The sequence below is a fragment of the Cimex lectularius genome, unplaced genomic scaffold (genome assembly GCF_000648675.2).
Source record: "Cimex lectularius strain Harlan isolate CLEC.00 unplaced genomic scaffold, Clec_2.1 scaffold206, whole genome shotgun sequence".
Lineage (NCBI taxonomy): Eukaryota > Metazoa > Arthropoda > Insecta > Hemiptera > Cimicidae > Cimex > Cimex lectularius.
In genome coordinates, this window is record NW_019392762.1 from 457,689 (window position 1) to 474,699 (window position 17,011).

General features: G+C 34.4%; 1 protein-coding gene across 3 annotated transcripts in view; it reads right to left on the reverse strand.

The window, feature by feature from the left end:
- The window catches only part of LOC106670983 (myelin regulatory factor), a 59,560-nt gene continuing 42,549 nt past the window's right edge, over window positions 1–17,011 (reverse strand). For 2 of the 3 annotated variants that reach the window (XM_024227396.1, XM_024227394.1), the window contains exons 2-20: window positions 12,136–12,229; window positions 11,955–12,059; window positions 11,798–11,886; window positions 11,601–11,735; window positions 11,207–11,543; window positions 10,878–11,150; window positions 9,785–9,989; window positions 9,317–9,724; window positions 9,154–9,259; window positions 8,981–9,092; window positions 8,853–8,921; window positions 7,675–7,779; window positions 7,503–7,569; window positions 7,377–7,440; window positions 7,252–7,304; window positions 3,804–3,864; window positions 3,546–3,726; window positions 3,290–3,479; window positions 1–933 (exon numbers count right to left, since the gene is read on the reverse strand). In XM_024227396.1, the coding sequence (XP_024083164.1) occupies window positions 844–933; window positions 3,290–3,479; window positions 3,546–3,726; window positions 3,804–3,864; window positions 7,252–7,304; window positions 7,377–7,440; window positions 7,503–7,569; window positions 7,675–7,779; window positions 8,853–8,921; window positions 8,981–9,092; window positions 9,154–9,259; window positions 9,317–9,724; window positions 9,785–9,989; window positions 10,878–11,150; window positions 11,207–11,543; window positions 11,601–11,735; window positions 11,798–11,886; window positions 11,955–12,059; window positions 12,136–12,229 (2,744 nt within the window). In that variant the 3' untranslated portion in view covers window positions 1–843. Of the gene's footprint in view, window positions 934–3,289; window positions 3,480–3,545; window positions 3,727–3,803; window positions 3,865–7,251; window positions 7,305–7,376; window positions 7,441–7,502; window positions 7,570–7,674; window positions 7,780–8,852; window positions 8,922–8,980; window positions 9,093–9,153; window positions 9,260–9,316; window positions 9,990–10,877; window positions 11,151–11,206; window positions 11,544–11,600; window positions 11,736–11,797; window positions 11,887–11,954; window positions 12,060–12,135; window positions 12,230–17,011 lie in introns of all 3 variants that reach the window. The other variant, XM_024227395.1, reaches the window with a different exon arrangement.

Here is a 17,011-nt window from a genome sequence, read left to right on the forward strand (position 1 = left end):
AATTTAATATTCTATCTATATATTTACCATTCATAAACACTTATAAGAGGCTAAAGTTATTTGCTTGTGACCTCCACACCCAGAATATATTAATCAAACTATGTGCTTATGAACTATTACAATAATTTATTGTAAATACGAATTAAAAATGGAACTAACGGCTAAAATTATAATTGATATGTTTTATAATAACATATAGATACATTGTCATGAATTTAATTTATATTTATACATATAACAATACAATATTACATGCTAAACAACTAGACTTAGAGTAGGTACAAAGTGATAGGAATGTAAATGGTAAAAGGACGACAAAAAAAGAACAAAAAAAGTTATACATTTGTACAAATTAAGAATAGTTCATCTTTAAAATAACACATAACGCAAACCACAAAAACAACACATTTATGATACATTTCAGGTAATAAAATTAGTATAAAAATAATTGTCCACCAATAATTAACATTAAAACATAGGAATGTAAATATTCACAAAGCTTTATATAACAAGGAAAAAAAATCATAAACTAATAAACATATCATATGGCAAATTTATATTATTGAGATTCTTACTATGATTTTAACTTTTTATTTTTGTAGTCTATTTATAATGTACATAATAATAGAGCAGTACCTTCCATTTTGATCACAAAGTATTTAACTTACCTATTAACAAACTTCAAAGATATTTTCAAAAAATCAATTTCCTCTTTTGACGCTCTATCAGTCAAAACTAGAAAAAGAAAATGGCACCCCTATTTTGTATACGTAAGATGGTAAAGACAGAGAAAAAAATCAAAATCAAAATACAAACAAATAATTAGGATGAAAAAATTGACTTTCAATTTGGTAAGGAACAATCTCTATACATGCGGAGGTTGAACTCGATGAAAATCGTCCCAAGACCAGCACTGTCCCAGTTACATATCTCCTGAAATTTACAAAGAAAAAAAATTAAAATTAATAAAATAATAAATTAATGCAACAAACAAATGATATATATTATGTTGATTAACAAAATTAACATTTAGTAAAAAAAAACATATACATATATGTATACACATATACATACGTACATAATATCAAAAATTTTAATGGTGAGAAGACTGGAAAAGGTAAGTCACCAAATGACAATGACAACCTAACCTAGCGGTTATTAAGTAGGTCAATTTAGACGGCGGGTTGATCCAGCAGGATTTTGTAGGGAGCATATATATCGCCAGTGTATATTGTATATAGGAGAGGACCTAGGATGCTTCCTTGCAGTAGTCTAGCCCCAACAAGGAAGAAACAGGAAGGCTCTGAACCTTTTGTGACTTGGTAATACCTATCAAATGTGCAAAAATTTAGAGGGATATCGTTAGTGTATATTTTATATAGGAGAAGACCGAGGATGCTTCCTGGCAGTAGTCTCACAAGGAAGAAAAAGGCAAACTCTGCACCTTTTCTGACTTGGTAATGCCTATTGATGTATTAAGATTTAAAAGGATATCAGCAGTGTACATTATATATAGGAGAGGACTTAGGATGCTTCCTTGAAGTAGTCTAGCCCCAACAAGGAAGAAAAAGGCAAACTATGCACATTTTCTGACTTGGTAAAATCTATCGAATGAGTTAGGATTTAGAGGGATATCGTCAGTGTATATTGTACATAGGAGAAGACTTAGGATGCTTCCTTGCAGTAGTCTCACAAGGAAGAAAAAGGAAAACTCTGCACCTTTTCTGACTTGGTAATACCTATTGATGTATTAAGATTTAAAAGGATATCAGCAGCGTACATTACGTATAGGAGAGGACCTAGGATGCTTCCTTGCAGTAGTCTAGCCCCAACAAGGAAGTAAAAGGAAAACTCTGAACCTTTGGTGACTTGGTAATACCTATTGAATGTGCTAGGATTTAGGATATCGTTAGTGTATATTGTATATAGGAGAGGACCTAGGATGCTTCCTTGCAGTAGTCTAGCCCCAACAAGGAAGAAACAGGAAAGCTCTGAACCTTTTGTGACTTAGTAATACCTATCGAATGTGCTAAGATTTAGAGGGATATCGTTAGTGTATATTTTATATAGGGGAGGACCGAGGATGCTTCCTTGCAGTAGTTTCACAAGGAAGAAAAAGGAAAACTCTGCACCTTTTCTGACTTGGTAATACCTATCGAATGTGCTAAGATTTAGAGGGATATCGTTAGTGTATATTTTATATAGGGGAGGACCGAGGATGCTTCCTTGCAGTAGTTTCACAAGGAAGAAAAAGGAAAACTCTGCACCTTTTCTGACTTGGTAATACCTATCGAATGTGCTAAGATTTAGAGGGATATCGTTAGTGTATATTTTATATAGGGGAGGACCTAGGATGCTTCCTTGCAGTAGTTTCACAAGGAAGAAAAAGGAAAACTCTGCACCTTTTCTGACTTGGTAATACCTATCGAATGTGCTAAGATTTAGAGGGATATCGTTAGTGTATATTTTATATAGGGGAGGACCGAGGATGCTTCCTTGCAGTAGTTTCACAAGGAAGAAAAAGGAAAACTCTGCACCTTTTCTGACTTGGTAATACCTATCGAATGTGGTAAGATTTAGAGGGATATCGTTAGTGTATATTTTATATAGGAGAGTTCCTAGGATGCTTCCTTGCAGTAGTCTAGCCCCAATAAGGAAGAAACAGGAAAACTGCACCTTTTTCTGACTTGGTAAAACCTATCAAATGTGTTAGGATTTAGAGGGATATCGTCAGTGTATATTTTATATAGGAGAGAACCTAGGATGCTTCCTAGCAGTAGACTCACCCCAATAAGGAAGAAAAAGGAAAGCTCTGCACCTTCTCTGGCTTGCCAATATCTATTGAATGTGTTAGGATTTAGAGGGATATTGTCAGGGTGTATTGTATATAGAAGATGACCTAGGATGTTTCCTTGCAGTAGCCACAACAAGGAAGAAGCCATCTACCACTCGATGACCCTGTTGAATGGTGATGTGAACGGAAGCGAAATTGATGGTCTGGTATGATGTTTTGGGAGTTTATGAGGGGATTCATTTAATATGATTTTTTTCCATGACTTTAGACAGAAATGAGAAGTAAGGAAATAGGAAAAATTAAAATATAATAAATTATTGATAGGATCGATCAACATGTGTAAATGTAATGATGTAGTGGTCAATTGTGGTTAATATTGGGGGCTACGATGTAATACTCAGGGTTTAGTGTGATTAATCCACCCTTTTGCTACTCATAAAACTGTCAGTTTTTAAGATTCAACTGCAAGAAATTATTCGATATTTTCTGAATCACCTTAAAACTGATGTCCATGTGGTTCGGAGCCATTCTGTACACTCTGTGCGCTTGGTTCAGGTGTTCAATGTCGACTTGGAATGTGTTGCTTGGGAGGGAAGGGAATTCCTTCACGTTTGGTTTTGAAGTCGGACAGCCTTGTTCTGTACCGCCGCACCAGACGACCGTCTCATCACCGACTCCTTCCACCCTTTAATTTAAAAAAAAAGTCAGGTTTAATTTTTTTCCCCACAACAGCAGTTCTTTTCTCACATACCTGAAATGGATTTTGAGCACGGGGTCGTTCAGGAATCTACTTATAGGCACTATATAAGAGTAATTGTTCGCCGTGTAATGTTTGCACTGCAGATACTGGGAATGCGTCGGGTCGCAATTTTTAGGGCCTAGTGTTGTATTGAATCCTGTACCCTCGACCATTACCATCCTCGATCCAAAAACTAAAAACCACAATTATCTGTAAATTTAACAAAACAAGGAAAATTTTAAAAAATAATTGTTTCGAATGTAAACACACCGGAGTGTAGTGGAACACGTTTAGATTTTCGCATTCCTGCAGATTCTATCCACAATGATTTCTAAAAGAACAAAACAGAATAGTTTTAAGTCTTTTTTTTTTATAAAGCGCATATTATATATTTTAATAAATGGTCTAATCCACTGATGGACCAAAATAAACACATCACACTTAAATTTTAATGTATTTAGGTTTATTCGTAAGTTCAATTGATTAAGGTTTTTAGTTGAGATAAAAAAGTCAGTGTCACGAGCGGGATTTGAACCCATGACCTTCGGCTCGATACGCCGCTACTCTACCACTGGAGCTATCGTGACTTCAATCCGCTCGAACACTAACTTCCCATCTCAACCCCACCTTTTTGAATTTTCCCTCCCTTTTCGCTATTTTTCAAATGTCATGTAATCTATTCGATTCTCAGCGACAAATGAAATGGCCACGGAGAGCTTTGGTGAAGTATACTTCGTTTTAACTTTTTCAATTCACTATTTTTCTTCGTCCGCTTGACCAATTAATGTCTTTCAATTAATTAAGGTTTTTAGTTGAGATAAAAAGTCAGTGTCACGAGCGGGATTCGAACCCACGACCTTCGGCTAGACACACTGTTAGATTACACGACATTTGAAAAATGGCAAAAAGGAAGGAAAATTCAAAAGGTGGGGTTGAGATAGGAAGTTGATGTCCGAGTGGATCACGATAGCTCAAGTGGTAGAGTAGCAGCGTATCTAGCCGAAGATCGTGGGTTCGAATCCCGCTCGTGACACTGACTTTTTTATCTCAACTAAAAACCTTAATTAACTGAAAGACATTAATTGGTCAAGCGGACAAAAAACAAAAAATAGGTTTGGTTGTAAAAATAAAATGTTTATTACCTAATTCCAAAAAAACAATTGTTGAGTAAAGAACAAAAAAAAAAAAAAAAAAAAAAAAAAAAAAAACCTTTTTGTCCTTGATTTGACTATCCGAATACGTGGTTGGCACAAATCGTCCGTCAAACACCTTTGCATTCTTTGGAAAAGATTTCTGATAAAATCCCAAGGAATTCTTACCCATTCATAAAAAAAAAATCCACCTCTTCTAGGGTGTTAGGACCTGGGTTTCGCCATCGTACTCATCACTTAACTTTGTCAAGTTCAAATCAAGGGTTCAAATCTGGACTTCGAGCTTGCTACACAAGCACTAAATTCCAACTTTAGGTAGTCATCCACAATACTCTGTGCTGCTGGCATTATCCTGCATTAGCAAGAATCTCTCACCGATGTGGAGGGCAAATGGCACTATATGATCTTTGATTAGGTCTTATCAAATCCTCTGGGAAGTAGCAACTGTATGGAATCATATGGCACAGGGCATACTTTTATCCTGAGCGTCTCCATATGAAATTACTCCCAATTGAAGATTTGAGACCTTTCACCTCATTTGTAAAAGGAACCCAACCCCAATGTACAATTCATGGCACTATATGATCTTTGATTAGGTCTTATAAGTACCTCTGTGAAGTACCAACCGTATGGAGCCATATGGCATGGGGCATACTTTTCTCCTTAGCGTCTCCATATGAAATTACTCCCAATTAAAGATTTGAGACATTTCACCTCATTTGTAAAATGAACTCGTCCCCAATGTCCTTCGAATTGAAACTGGACATTTTCTGAGCTGCGGTAAGAAGTCCAAAATTTGGATTCCTAACCATGAGGTTATTTTCAGTGGGCCTTCTTTGTACAGTTGTGGAGGAAATCAAAACATATTGGACTTGTCATCAAATTTCTTATCTCATTTCCCATAATGCAGCGGTTTAATAGAGCCTGATGACGGATGAATCTTTACGCCAGAAACACACTTACCCGACGCTACACCATGCGACGCTATCTGATGCTACCCGACGCCTTGCCACGTTTTGGTGGGGTGTGCACATCTATCCGACGCAAGCACACGTCGCGTACAGTCCACAGCGTTTATCACAATAATCACTATCACAATCGCAACGCATCTTTTGTTCTTAATGCACTATTTTGAGCAAAACCTTGTAATAAATTGTTAGTTAAATTTTATGAGCACAACCATCTAATAAATTGTTTGTTAAACTTAATTGTTTTAAATAAAGTTACTCCTAACCATCATAATTAAACAATGTTTATAAAAACTTATGCATTTTTGATCTCGTTTAATTTGGTTTACATTAAAATAACATGTTGTAATTAATATAACGACAAAATTACATGTACTTAGTTTGAAATAAACTACAAAAAATATGAGTGTCCTGTTCTGATGCTACCCGACATTACAAAATGGTGTAATTTTACGAGCAAAACTATGAAATAAATTGTTAATTAAATTTTATGAGCAAAACCGTGTAATAAATTGTTCCAATTTTAGTATATGTACCGCCGAAGCGAGTACAATAAATTGTTAGTTAAATTCATTATATCAAAAAATCGTATTCCGGTGTTTTGATTAATTTTCTACCAAACCATTAAAATTAATTTTTTAAATAAAAACTAATTAATTTTTAATCACAGTTAATTTGGTTTATATTAAAATAAGTATGTTGTAATTAATATAACGACAATAATACATGTAGTTTGAATAAAAATATGAGTGTCCGGTTCTTTTGTCTTCGACTGTACTCGATGCGACCCGATGAAAATCTGGACAGTGGGGATCGCAGAGCGTCGGGTAGGTTAGTGTGGCATAGCATCGGGTAGATGTGCACAGGGTTAATGCAACCTTATGGAAAATAGGAGTTTGGATTTGCATCGGGTAGCATCGCATGGCGTAGCATCGGGTAATTGTGTTTCTGGCTTTAGTCTCTGTGGTCTGTAGACCTAGGTCTACCCTGCCCTGGACTTCTGTGTAAAGCTGTTTTTTTGAAGTGCCGAAGAACTTTTCTTATTGTTCAATGATTTACACTCAGTCTCCTGGTGACTTTGTGACTTTTTATTTTTTAAATGTACGTAGTTGGGGGAAAAGGTAGCGAGAAAAAAAGGGCCAGGGCGACGGTGGGAATCGAAACCACAACTGCGGGTTCTACAAGCCGAGAGTTTTCTCTATTAAAGTTATGACCCTGTTACTGTACTCACTCAAATGCCTGACGGTTTAAAAAGGTTCAGGAATAAGAATAATCAATGAAGGAAAAAGAACTGAAAGCGATTTTAGGCATAGCAGAATAGAAATTATAAATAATAATTCTACTACTAATAATAATAAAATAATTCTACTTTTTGTCCAAATGGGATTAATCAGTACAAACGTAAATAAAGGAAGGAAACTAAGCATTATTTAATGCTCATTTTGACTATGATAGCTCCTCATTAGTAAGGGAAAATGCACAACGAATGGATTTAATTTTAAACTAAAAAAATTGGGTGGTCCATTAAATTTGTCCATCAATGTAGTTTCCAAATGTAATTAATTCTAAATCTAGCTTTGATATTTGAAAATATCGTACCTGTTGGTCTGCAACAATAGCAGGACTTTCTTGATCTTCCAGTAAATTGCTGCCTGTTATATTTAACAACATATTATTAAAAAAAAAAAAAAAAAAGGTACAATAATAAAATAAGCATTAACAACCTTGATCGAAGAGAATATCTTGAATAGAATTAATTTTCTTGGACGGCGAATTGCAACAAAATATCTAAAATTAAAAATAAATTTAATGTTTTACTGTTTGAATCAATCGACAATCGTAGAACATACCTGGCAGCTTTGCGGTCCGTCGCAGTGCGAGGGAGAGCCGACGATCGGTGGGCCGTTGTACGTATAACTTGAAAAATCATAAAATCAATTAATTAAACCGTTGTACGTATAACTTGAAAAATCATAAAATCAATTAATTAAAAAAAAAAAAGTTTAAAAATATAAAACTCACATCATCTTGTCCTTGATTGAAGGGAGGTACGTTTGCACAGAGGGTTTCATCCTGAATTTGGATCCGTTGGGTAGAGCGTTGAGTGCTACGATTTCATTTCTGTCCCTGGCATAAATTTTTCAAAATCATTTCTTTTTCTTTTCATTGAAGAATTTATTAAAAAACGGATCCTCTAAATGTTTTATACTGTTTTATATGGGATAAATCCTCACTGTTATAGAATATTTTAAAATTTTGGATCATAGAAAAATTAAAAATTTCTCCATTATAACTGTTCAAAATTTATCTTTGTATTTTAGAAGAACAAATAAAAATATAAACTTTCACTCAAATAAATACATTCACTTTCAATATGAACAAAAGGAAATACAAAACAATATTATACCAAGGACTAAATACAATAAAAACCTAGTTCCTCCAAAAATCGAAACAAGAATCCCAAACAGTGAAAAGAAACATTTTTGTTCAGAAGAGGATTAAAAAGTGTTGACATTCATACAAAATAATAATCCATCAAAATGTAAACACTTTATTGTATAGAGGGAATTGAAAGAAAACATGAAAACCTGCATTATTTTCCGAACAATCCATAAAAGGGTGTTTCTCTAGGGAACGTCTTAGGCCCATTGCTAAACTTAATATACATATCAGCCCCCTTTATAAATATAAGCTCAAAACTTGCTCGATTCACAAATAACACACATATGGTAAAATATTTGTCAGAAACAAACTCGAAAAAGGTTTGGGAAGTGGTTTCCTGCCGGTTTATGAACCGATGTAATTTTGACTTTATTTTACCTGTCTGTAAGTTCAACTCCAGAAAAGCCTGGACAGAATTTAAATTGACAGGTTTATTGTTTTGATTTAAATTGATTGGATATTTTCTTATTATTAATGATATTATTAGTACTATTTAAAGTTTCTAAGTTTATAGAATTTTTAAATTTAGTGTCATGAGTGGGATTCGAACCCAAGACCTTCAGCTCGTTCATCTTAACCATCTTTGCATAAAAAATTGGAAATAATAAGGTCACGATAGCTCAAGAGTTTAGAACAATGGCATATATCAGCCGAAGGTGGGTTCGAATCCTGCTCGTGACACTAATTTTTCTTCTCAACCGTCTTTGCATAAAAAAACTGCTAATTAATTACTAATTAAATATATATTTATGTCTTACGTTATAAGTTGTTCCATCGGGACTCTTTTGTGTACTTCAAAGAAATACAAGCCAGCCATTGATATTAAGCTGCAAAAGTTTAGGTTTTGTTAAATATGTTTTTGTTAAATAAATCGTTAAATATTTACCATAAAGCCATGATTATGATCAGCATGTATATTGTGCTTTGGATCATGGTATCCGAACAAGTCTCCTCTTCTAAAATCTTCTTTTTTGAATGCTTCTTTTTCTTCATGGGCACTATTACGTAAAATTATGTATGAATTAGAAATTGATTTTTTTTTATTTTGTGAATACTTACTATTGTATTGAGTTACTCTTTCAAGTTCTTGTAATCTCGTTTGCAAGTTATGCGTGACTTTGGCGAGTTCTTTAACAGCACCGATGTTTTCCATGAAGACTCGTTCCTAAATTTCGATATGAAGAATTAAGTTTTGGATTAAAAAAATAATTTGAGATTTTACCTTGTCTATTACTAGAAAGTTGCTTATGGTGTTTCCTGATGGAAGGGTCATGTCGCCAGAGTCGGTAACGGCATCAGGCAGGACAGAGACCAGCTCTTGGGCGATTAGACCTGTATGGGTCGTTGAGTCCTGATCAAACTCGGGTTTGTATCTATATTTGACTACTCTCAATTTGGACAGGTTGTTGAGCTGCTGCCTGCTGTCGACCTCCTGTATATATGCCTTGGCGCGAATGTCGCTAGGCTGGACAATGTGCCCGGTGAGTTTGATGTTGCCATGGACAACCAGCGCCTCATCAGGCCTTTCTGTATTAATCCCGACTCTGCCACAATGGAACACCGAATCGCCGGTCACTCCCCGTTGCCACACGGCTTCTCCGTCGTTCTCAAACTGTCCTGGGTTTGAGGCCTGTCGAAATTTAATTATTGTGTTTGTTTTCCTTTTGAGCGATGCAGACGGGAGACTTACTCTGACAATAATCCTCTCGGAAGCGTGGGATGCGATCTGATAATGCGACGAATCGGTACAGTGGGCATGCAGTCCGACGACTAAGTAAAAATATCTTTGGTCGGGATTGGGCTTCCCTTTTTTCCTCATGTTATTTGATGTTGTCTCACTAAAGTGAAGCCTGCCGACCGTCACTTTTGAAACTTCTTCATTTTTGAGATCAAGCCTGTTAATTAAAATAAAACAAAACTGTGAGATCTACGGGTTGATTAAACTTGAAATTTGATCATTTATCGATTTTTGGTCTGCCAGACAACCCACTCTTCACGACGTTATAAAAGAAACATGATTTAAAAAAAATTGCCCTGCAAAAACGTGTCTGACAGACTCAGCGAGTATACACAGAATCAGTAACGATAAATTTAAATATTTATTTTATTATGTTTTTAGTAATAAAAGATATTTTTCTTTATTGTTGTTCTGTTATAATTTAAAAAAATTGAATTTTGAAAATACAACTGGCACTGGGTAAGTCTATACTTCTGTGTTTTTAGTCAGTTCCTCACTGAAGATGGCATAAAGCCAAAACGTATGTTTAAGTAATATCACCAAGTGTTCCAGTGCCAGTTTAATTAGCTTTATCTGATCATCCTGGTTTGCCTATTCTCACTGGTTGATCTGTAGATACCAAACTGCCGAAAAAGCATCAGGCAAAACCGGTGAGAATAAGACCAGAATGATCAGAGATGATCAGGGATAACCTTGAAGACTATAAATTACAATTAATTAAGGTTTTTAGTTGAGATAAAAAAGTCAATGGCACGAGCGGGATTCGAACCCACGATCTTCGGCTAGATACGCCGCTGCTCTACCACTTGAGCTGTCGTGACTTTGATCCACTTGGACACCAAGTGGTAGAGCAGCGGCATATCAAGCCGAAGATCGTGGGTTTGAATCCCGCTCATGCCATTGACTTTTTTCTCTCAACTAAAAACCTTAATTAATTTTAATATATTAATTGGTCAAGCGGACCACGAAATTAGTGAATTTAACTATAAATTACATTTTAATAAACTAAAAATGAAGTGTATGTTTTAAATATGTTTGTCCTTACATAACAGGATGAAAAGCCTTTTTACTCCTGTCACTCTGCGACTGTTCAACTTTAATCGTCTGCGACGGCGATTCAACTTTGACACCGTAAAAGTGTAAATAAAAGTTGTCAATTTTACGTAGGCCTTCAGGCGTTTTGACAAAATGCGGATCCCCTATGAGCTGGGTGTGGCATGTTATCTGAAAGTGGTTTTTCTTTTGACAAACGAAAGCATCGTCGGTGTTCGAAAAGTTGAACCCTTTGTCGGCATCAACTCTGTAGTGTGGTGAAGGCCTAAAATAAAAAAATTATTATTAATTGTCTTTGATTAAACTTTAACTAAAACTTACAGTTCCTTGAGGTTGTGATCACAAAGAGTGTGCCAGGAGGTTTGCTGGAATGGCTGGAATCTGATACACTGGAAGCTACTCGAGTCGAGGTACATTCCGTTCTCCGTCCCTCCATCTTGATAGGACACGTCATCTTCAACAACCAATTCTGCATGACGACAAGAAAAAAAATTAATACGCTGAATTATACAATAAATAATAAAACTAAGTTTACCAGGTTGTTCCTGCTTAACATTTGTGTTGTCTTGACTTAACTTTCTCTTTTTCAGCGCTGTGTAAACAGCTGTGATTGCAGTGTCATCAGTCTGTGGTGCGGCTGTTGTTATGAGTGTGCTGCCTGTTTAAAGAATAACGATTTTAATAAAAGCCATTTAGTTAGAAGATAAAAAAATACCTGAGAGAGGAGATAGCGGTTCGTGAATAGGAGTATGGCTTAAAACAGTAGGGTGGAGTTCAGTCGGGGCGAGGAGTTTGCCGTATACGCTTCCCTGCGTGAGGAGAAGCTCTTCGACGGCTCCGACTTTCCCTTCTGAAAAGGAAAATTCTTCATTAGGAAATAATCTTGACTGAAGGGAAAACACCAAGACTCACGGTTACGCGGTGAATGCGGTTTTGTCGCCTCCTGAGGTGAATAAGGAGGCTCCGATCCCGAATCAGGTGGGCTTTCAGGTAAATTGTGCCTGATATACAGATCAAATTTTAACCTTTGTAATGACCACAAGATTAAAAATAAATAAATAATACAAACGGTTGTGTGTAATGCTGCGCATCGATGGGGGGATTCGTTGAAATGTGGCCGACGATGGTGAGAGTCCTAGGGGTCCTGTCTGCGCACAACGATTCTCCAAAGTAGCTGAAAAAAATTAATTAATTAATTAAATAACTTTAAAAATAACTAACCCAGATTAAATTTTTTAAAAACTGCTTACGAATTAGACTGATCTGTTTCATCATTGATAAAATCTTCTAACTGGCTAAAATCGAGTGCTTCGTTATCAATCCCACCCACAAAATCACTACGCCCTAAAAAAAATTATAGTTTTAGTTCAATTTTTTACAAGTTGAAAAACAAAATGGCCAATAAAAAAAAAATCAATTGAGGCTTTATTAATTGTGTGCAATTTTGTGAATGTTTATAATGTTGTGTGTTCAAAAGAAGAAAGCATTTGGATTAAAAATCAGCAAAAATTTGGATCTCAATGTAGAAAATAATGACAATTAATTGGTCAAGCGGACCACGAAAGTAGTGAATTAATGTAGAAAATAATCTCAAAATCAGAGATAAGGCCAATTTGAAAGAAAACAAAAATGCTTAGTTCCTTAGTCAAGCTTTCAAGGAACTTCTCTTTCATCAGGACTTGTTTGTCAGTTGTGAGCTTCAGACGAGTCCAGTTAAACTTTACTGGAACAAAAAATCAAGTTGGCTCATGTATATTCAAATAACCAGGCAAAATCACTTGTTATTATTATAATTCTTGAATGGCTAGAAATGAGAAAAGATATCAATGAGCCAAAAAGTGCCAAATTGTGGACAGATAGTCGAGTAGCATTACCATTAAATTAACAAATACGATCGACCATTTGACATTCTGGAAAGCTGTACGAGTTATCGTTATTACGAGTTGGGCATTTCATGGGCAAGGGCTCGACAGGAGATTCACTGAAATGATAGGTTGGCTAAAGTGGCAGCCCAGGGCTGGTTGGTTCAAGTTTAAGTTGAAAATCGATCACGAGTGAGGTACAAGCTGAAGATGCGGAACAAATGAGAATATATATGAAATGATGCAAGAGAAGGCAAATGGAAACATTTTTTCCTACAGTTATTATCGTTACGGTCCTATCATTTATATAGATTTTAAAAAGAAAAGGCCCTAAGTGCGAACCTTGAGCAACTCCAAAACAATGTGTCAGTACTGATTTTACTTTTATTTTAAGCATTCGACCTTCTAAATAGGATGCAAACCAACGTAATAAGCTAACATGTATGCATAATTTTTGTACATAAAAATAACTTTTTTATATATCATAACATTCAAATCCATAAAAACAATTATTTCTAAAAGTCTCTGAAACCAGAAGTACTTTAAACAAACTGATGATTTATTTTCTTGCCTATTTTGCTGGTTTTTACTTTACTTTAATTAATTATTTTTAATTCAAATAAAATCATATATATTTATTGACTTCTACTTTGTCCCTTTTTTCCCTGTAGCTTGCAAGTACTTTTGACTTGGCAAAAAAAAAATTTCAAAACCCTGTGATGGCTATCTTTTTCATTTTACGCCTCATTATCATCAGGCATTAGCTTCTTGAGCTTTTTTATAAGCCGTATGGTGACATTTTTGTATTTTATGAGAACATCTGGTTTTACATAAATCTCCGGATTTTATGACTTCTTCTATCTTTTTTGGCTGGCAAATATTTTTCTAAAAAATCCTGGTATGTTGTTGCAACTCAGGACGCATGGGGTTGATCCCATTACTGAACATTCCTTTTGAGATTGTCCTAAAGGATTGATTCTTGCCATGGCTGAGCATTAGCATAAACCATGACCTTAATTTTATTAAGGCATTTATCCTAAACATAATTCGTAAAAAATTCACCAAGTTCCACAATAATCTCTCCCATCATCCCGATAGTCTCGCCAAAGCCTTGTCCAACAGAACCCATCCATACAATCCCATAAGGCGTAACAAGAGACAATCCTTCCTGAGGATCAAGTTTATTCAGTGAAATGAAGTCAAAGAATAATAGTAATTATTCGTTCTATATTAATAGGTGTAAATATATTTACGTTCATCAAATTACATATTGTAACCAAGAATAACAGACTGTAATAAAATATTGAGGAAAAAGGTTACCTAAAGAAAAAATATTAAACTTAATATTTTTACATAAGGTTTTGGTTGAAATGAAAAAGTTAGCGCCATGAGCGGGATTTGAACCCACGACCTTAGGCTAAATCTGCCACTTGAGCTATTGTGACTTCGATCCACTCTGACACCGACAGAGCGGCGTATTTAGCCGAAGGTCGTGGGTTCGAATCCCACTCATAGCGCTAACTTTTTCATTTCAACCAAAACCTTACATAAAAAGATTAATTAATTGAAAGAAGTAATTTGGTCAATAGACCTTCTTGACTTAGACTTCATCCCAGAAACAATCCATATAGCTGGAAAAGTGTGAACGTTCAATTTAAAAAAAAGTTTTAGCACTGAGAAATATTTGATTTTGTCCAAGTTATCCAGCAATTATGGGGGTGCATAAAATAAAATTTATTTTCGTTTTAATAAGTTTCAATAATGGCCAACCTTGCATGGTCAAAAATCCAAAGACAAAACAAAAATGAATTTATCTGCCGTAAATTGAATACATTATTCTTATTAAAAAAAAAAATTGAATGATAATGTAGAACAAAATGTAAAATGAACAGCCTGCTCTCAGTGTTTTTTTTGTTTTTTTAAATAAATAAAGGCTGCGATCTTATTGGTCATTAAGCTTTGAGGCTATACAACTCAACGATGCAGCCCAACCCCATCAGGCAGTCCCATGCTCGGAAAGAAAGGAACTGCACGGATCTCTCGCAACTGATGCTTTTAATCTTAATTTAGGGAGCTTTATCGAGGAGGGGTCGGCGTCGTGGTCACCGTCGACACCTCCAAGCTCACTGGAGATTCCTCGACCTCATAGCCCCTCAATCCAGCCCAAGACCGACCAGCACCTGCGGTCCCTCTCACCAAATTTACCTTGTGCTTGAATGCAGAAGTTATGAGCTCACAAATGTTTTTATACATAATAAAAATATCACAAAACTGATTTATACAAATTAGTGGTAGCAGTACATATTCAATTTATTAGACTATTGGTATTTAATGTAATTTTTTAAATAATTATTGAATTAATATATTACTTTTAAAAAATTTCTCTTTTTAATTATATAGGTTTAAAAAAAATTAAAATGATCATAGAGGGAAGGAATTTATAACAATTTTGTTTTGATATATGAATCTTAATACTACATTATATGCATTCTTAAAATGCATGAAAGCGTTTCCTTTTGGAACAATAAATTTTATTAACAAATTTGTTCTTGCAGTGTATTGATTATTAAAGAATTGTGAGCAATAATTATTAGAGCAATTGTAGATTTTGTGGTACCATCCCATTAAATAAATTAAAAACTATAAATTAAACAAATTAAACTTTTAAGTTTAATTTGTTATCAAAAATTATTCTTAAATATTTAACATGTTTAGAAAAAGGGTATAATTGGGCAATTACAGTTAAATTATTTTACACAAGAATGTAATACTATGTTTTCATTTAAATTGTTTTGATTTGAGAGACTAAACTTAACGATATTGGGATTTTTAAGTGTATTTAAAAGTAAAATACAACTATCTAACCATTTTGTAATTATTATTATTACATGATCATAATTCTTGCCAGAAAGAATTATAGTATCATCAGCGAATCCCAGTATTTTACCATAAAGTTTGAGTTTAAGTAAATCGTTAATGTAAATTAAAAATAGTACAGGCCCTAAAACACATCCCTGTGGAACACGCCAATTAATACAAGTCGGATTACTAAACGTTTGGCTTAATTTAAATTTTATTTATTATTTTTATACAAGGTGATGAAGGTCTTACAGATATTAGCGTATGTAATCTTACATTATGTATCAGTTAATGCACTTGTAAACTAATATTTTTCAAAGTTAAGCCTGTAAACTAATCTAAAAGTTTTGGCAGCTACCGATTCAGATTATAATTTACTAAGAATCTGTTTAAATTGCAAAGGTGATAGAAATTCGATTGGTTTATAAAAACTGTTTTAAAGATTTTCAATAAAATTGAAGTAATAAGGTAAGGAAAAATGAAGAAAGTTTAAAAGAAAAATTTACGAATACTTTTGTAAGACTATTTGTACTCTCAAATTAGTAACGTTATAAGCACATCTACTCTAGAATAATTAAAAACATTGCTAATAACAAAATAAATAACCACTTTTGCCAAAAATAATAAATTTAAGCAATGTTGTCAGTTTGCATTTCAATCCATAATGCCCAAATAATTTTTTTTTTCCTATCACAACGAAATAAATAGTTCATTTCATTTTTTAAGAAAAGAAAGACAAGACAAATTCACACAGTTATGACGGGAAATGAGGACGTGAGTTTCACACGGATTTAATGAGGGAACGTTGAAGTGAAAATTGCCTTTCTTCGAGCAGAAGAGAAGACAGAACCAGATGATACGTTATGTATAATATTAATGATTGTTTTAATTGTAAATTAAATTATTTTGATTATTTTTATCTCAGTTGGCAAAATTAAACAACAATTAATTATACATATAGTCTATGCTGGCTAGCTAGAATTTATATATATAATTCAATTAATTAAGGTTTTAAGTTGAGATAAAAAAGTCAGTGTCACGAGCGGGATTTGAACCCACGACCTTCGGTTTGATACGCCGCTGCTCTACCACTTGAGCTATCGTGACTTCGATCCACTCGGACACCAACCTCCCATCTCAACCGCACCCTTTTGAATTTTCCCTCCTTTTTGCCATTTTTCAATTGAATGGTATTAATTGGTCAAGTGGACCACAAAAAATAGTGAATGTATATACATAATTAAAAAAAAAAAAAATGGGTGCATGATTTGACTGCTTTTTTTCCGTGTGAATCGTTCCAAATCCTTCCATGTAAGTTTATTTTGAGATTATTGTATATCAGTAGATTTTTATTTTTATGAAGAATAAGAAAATAATATGGCAGCTTGTATTACTTGAGATTAGA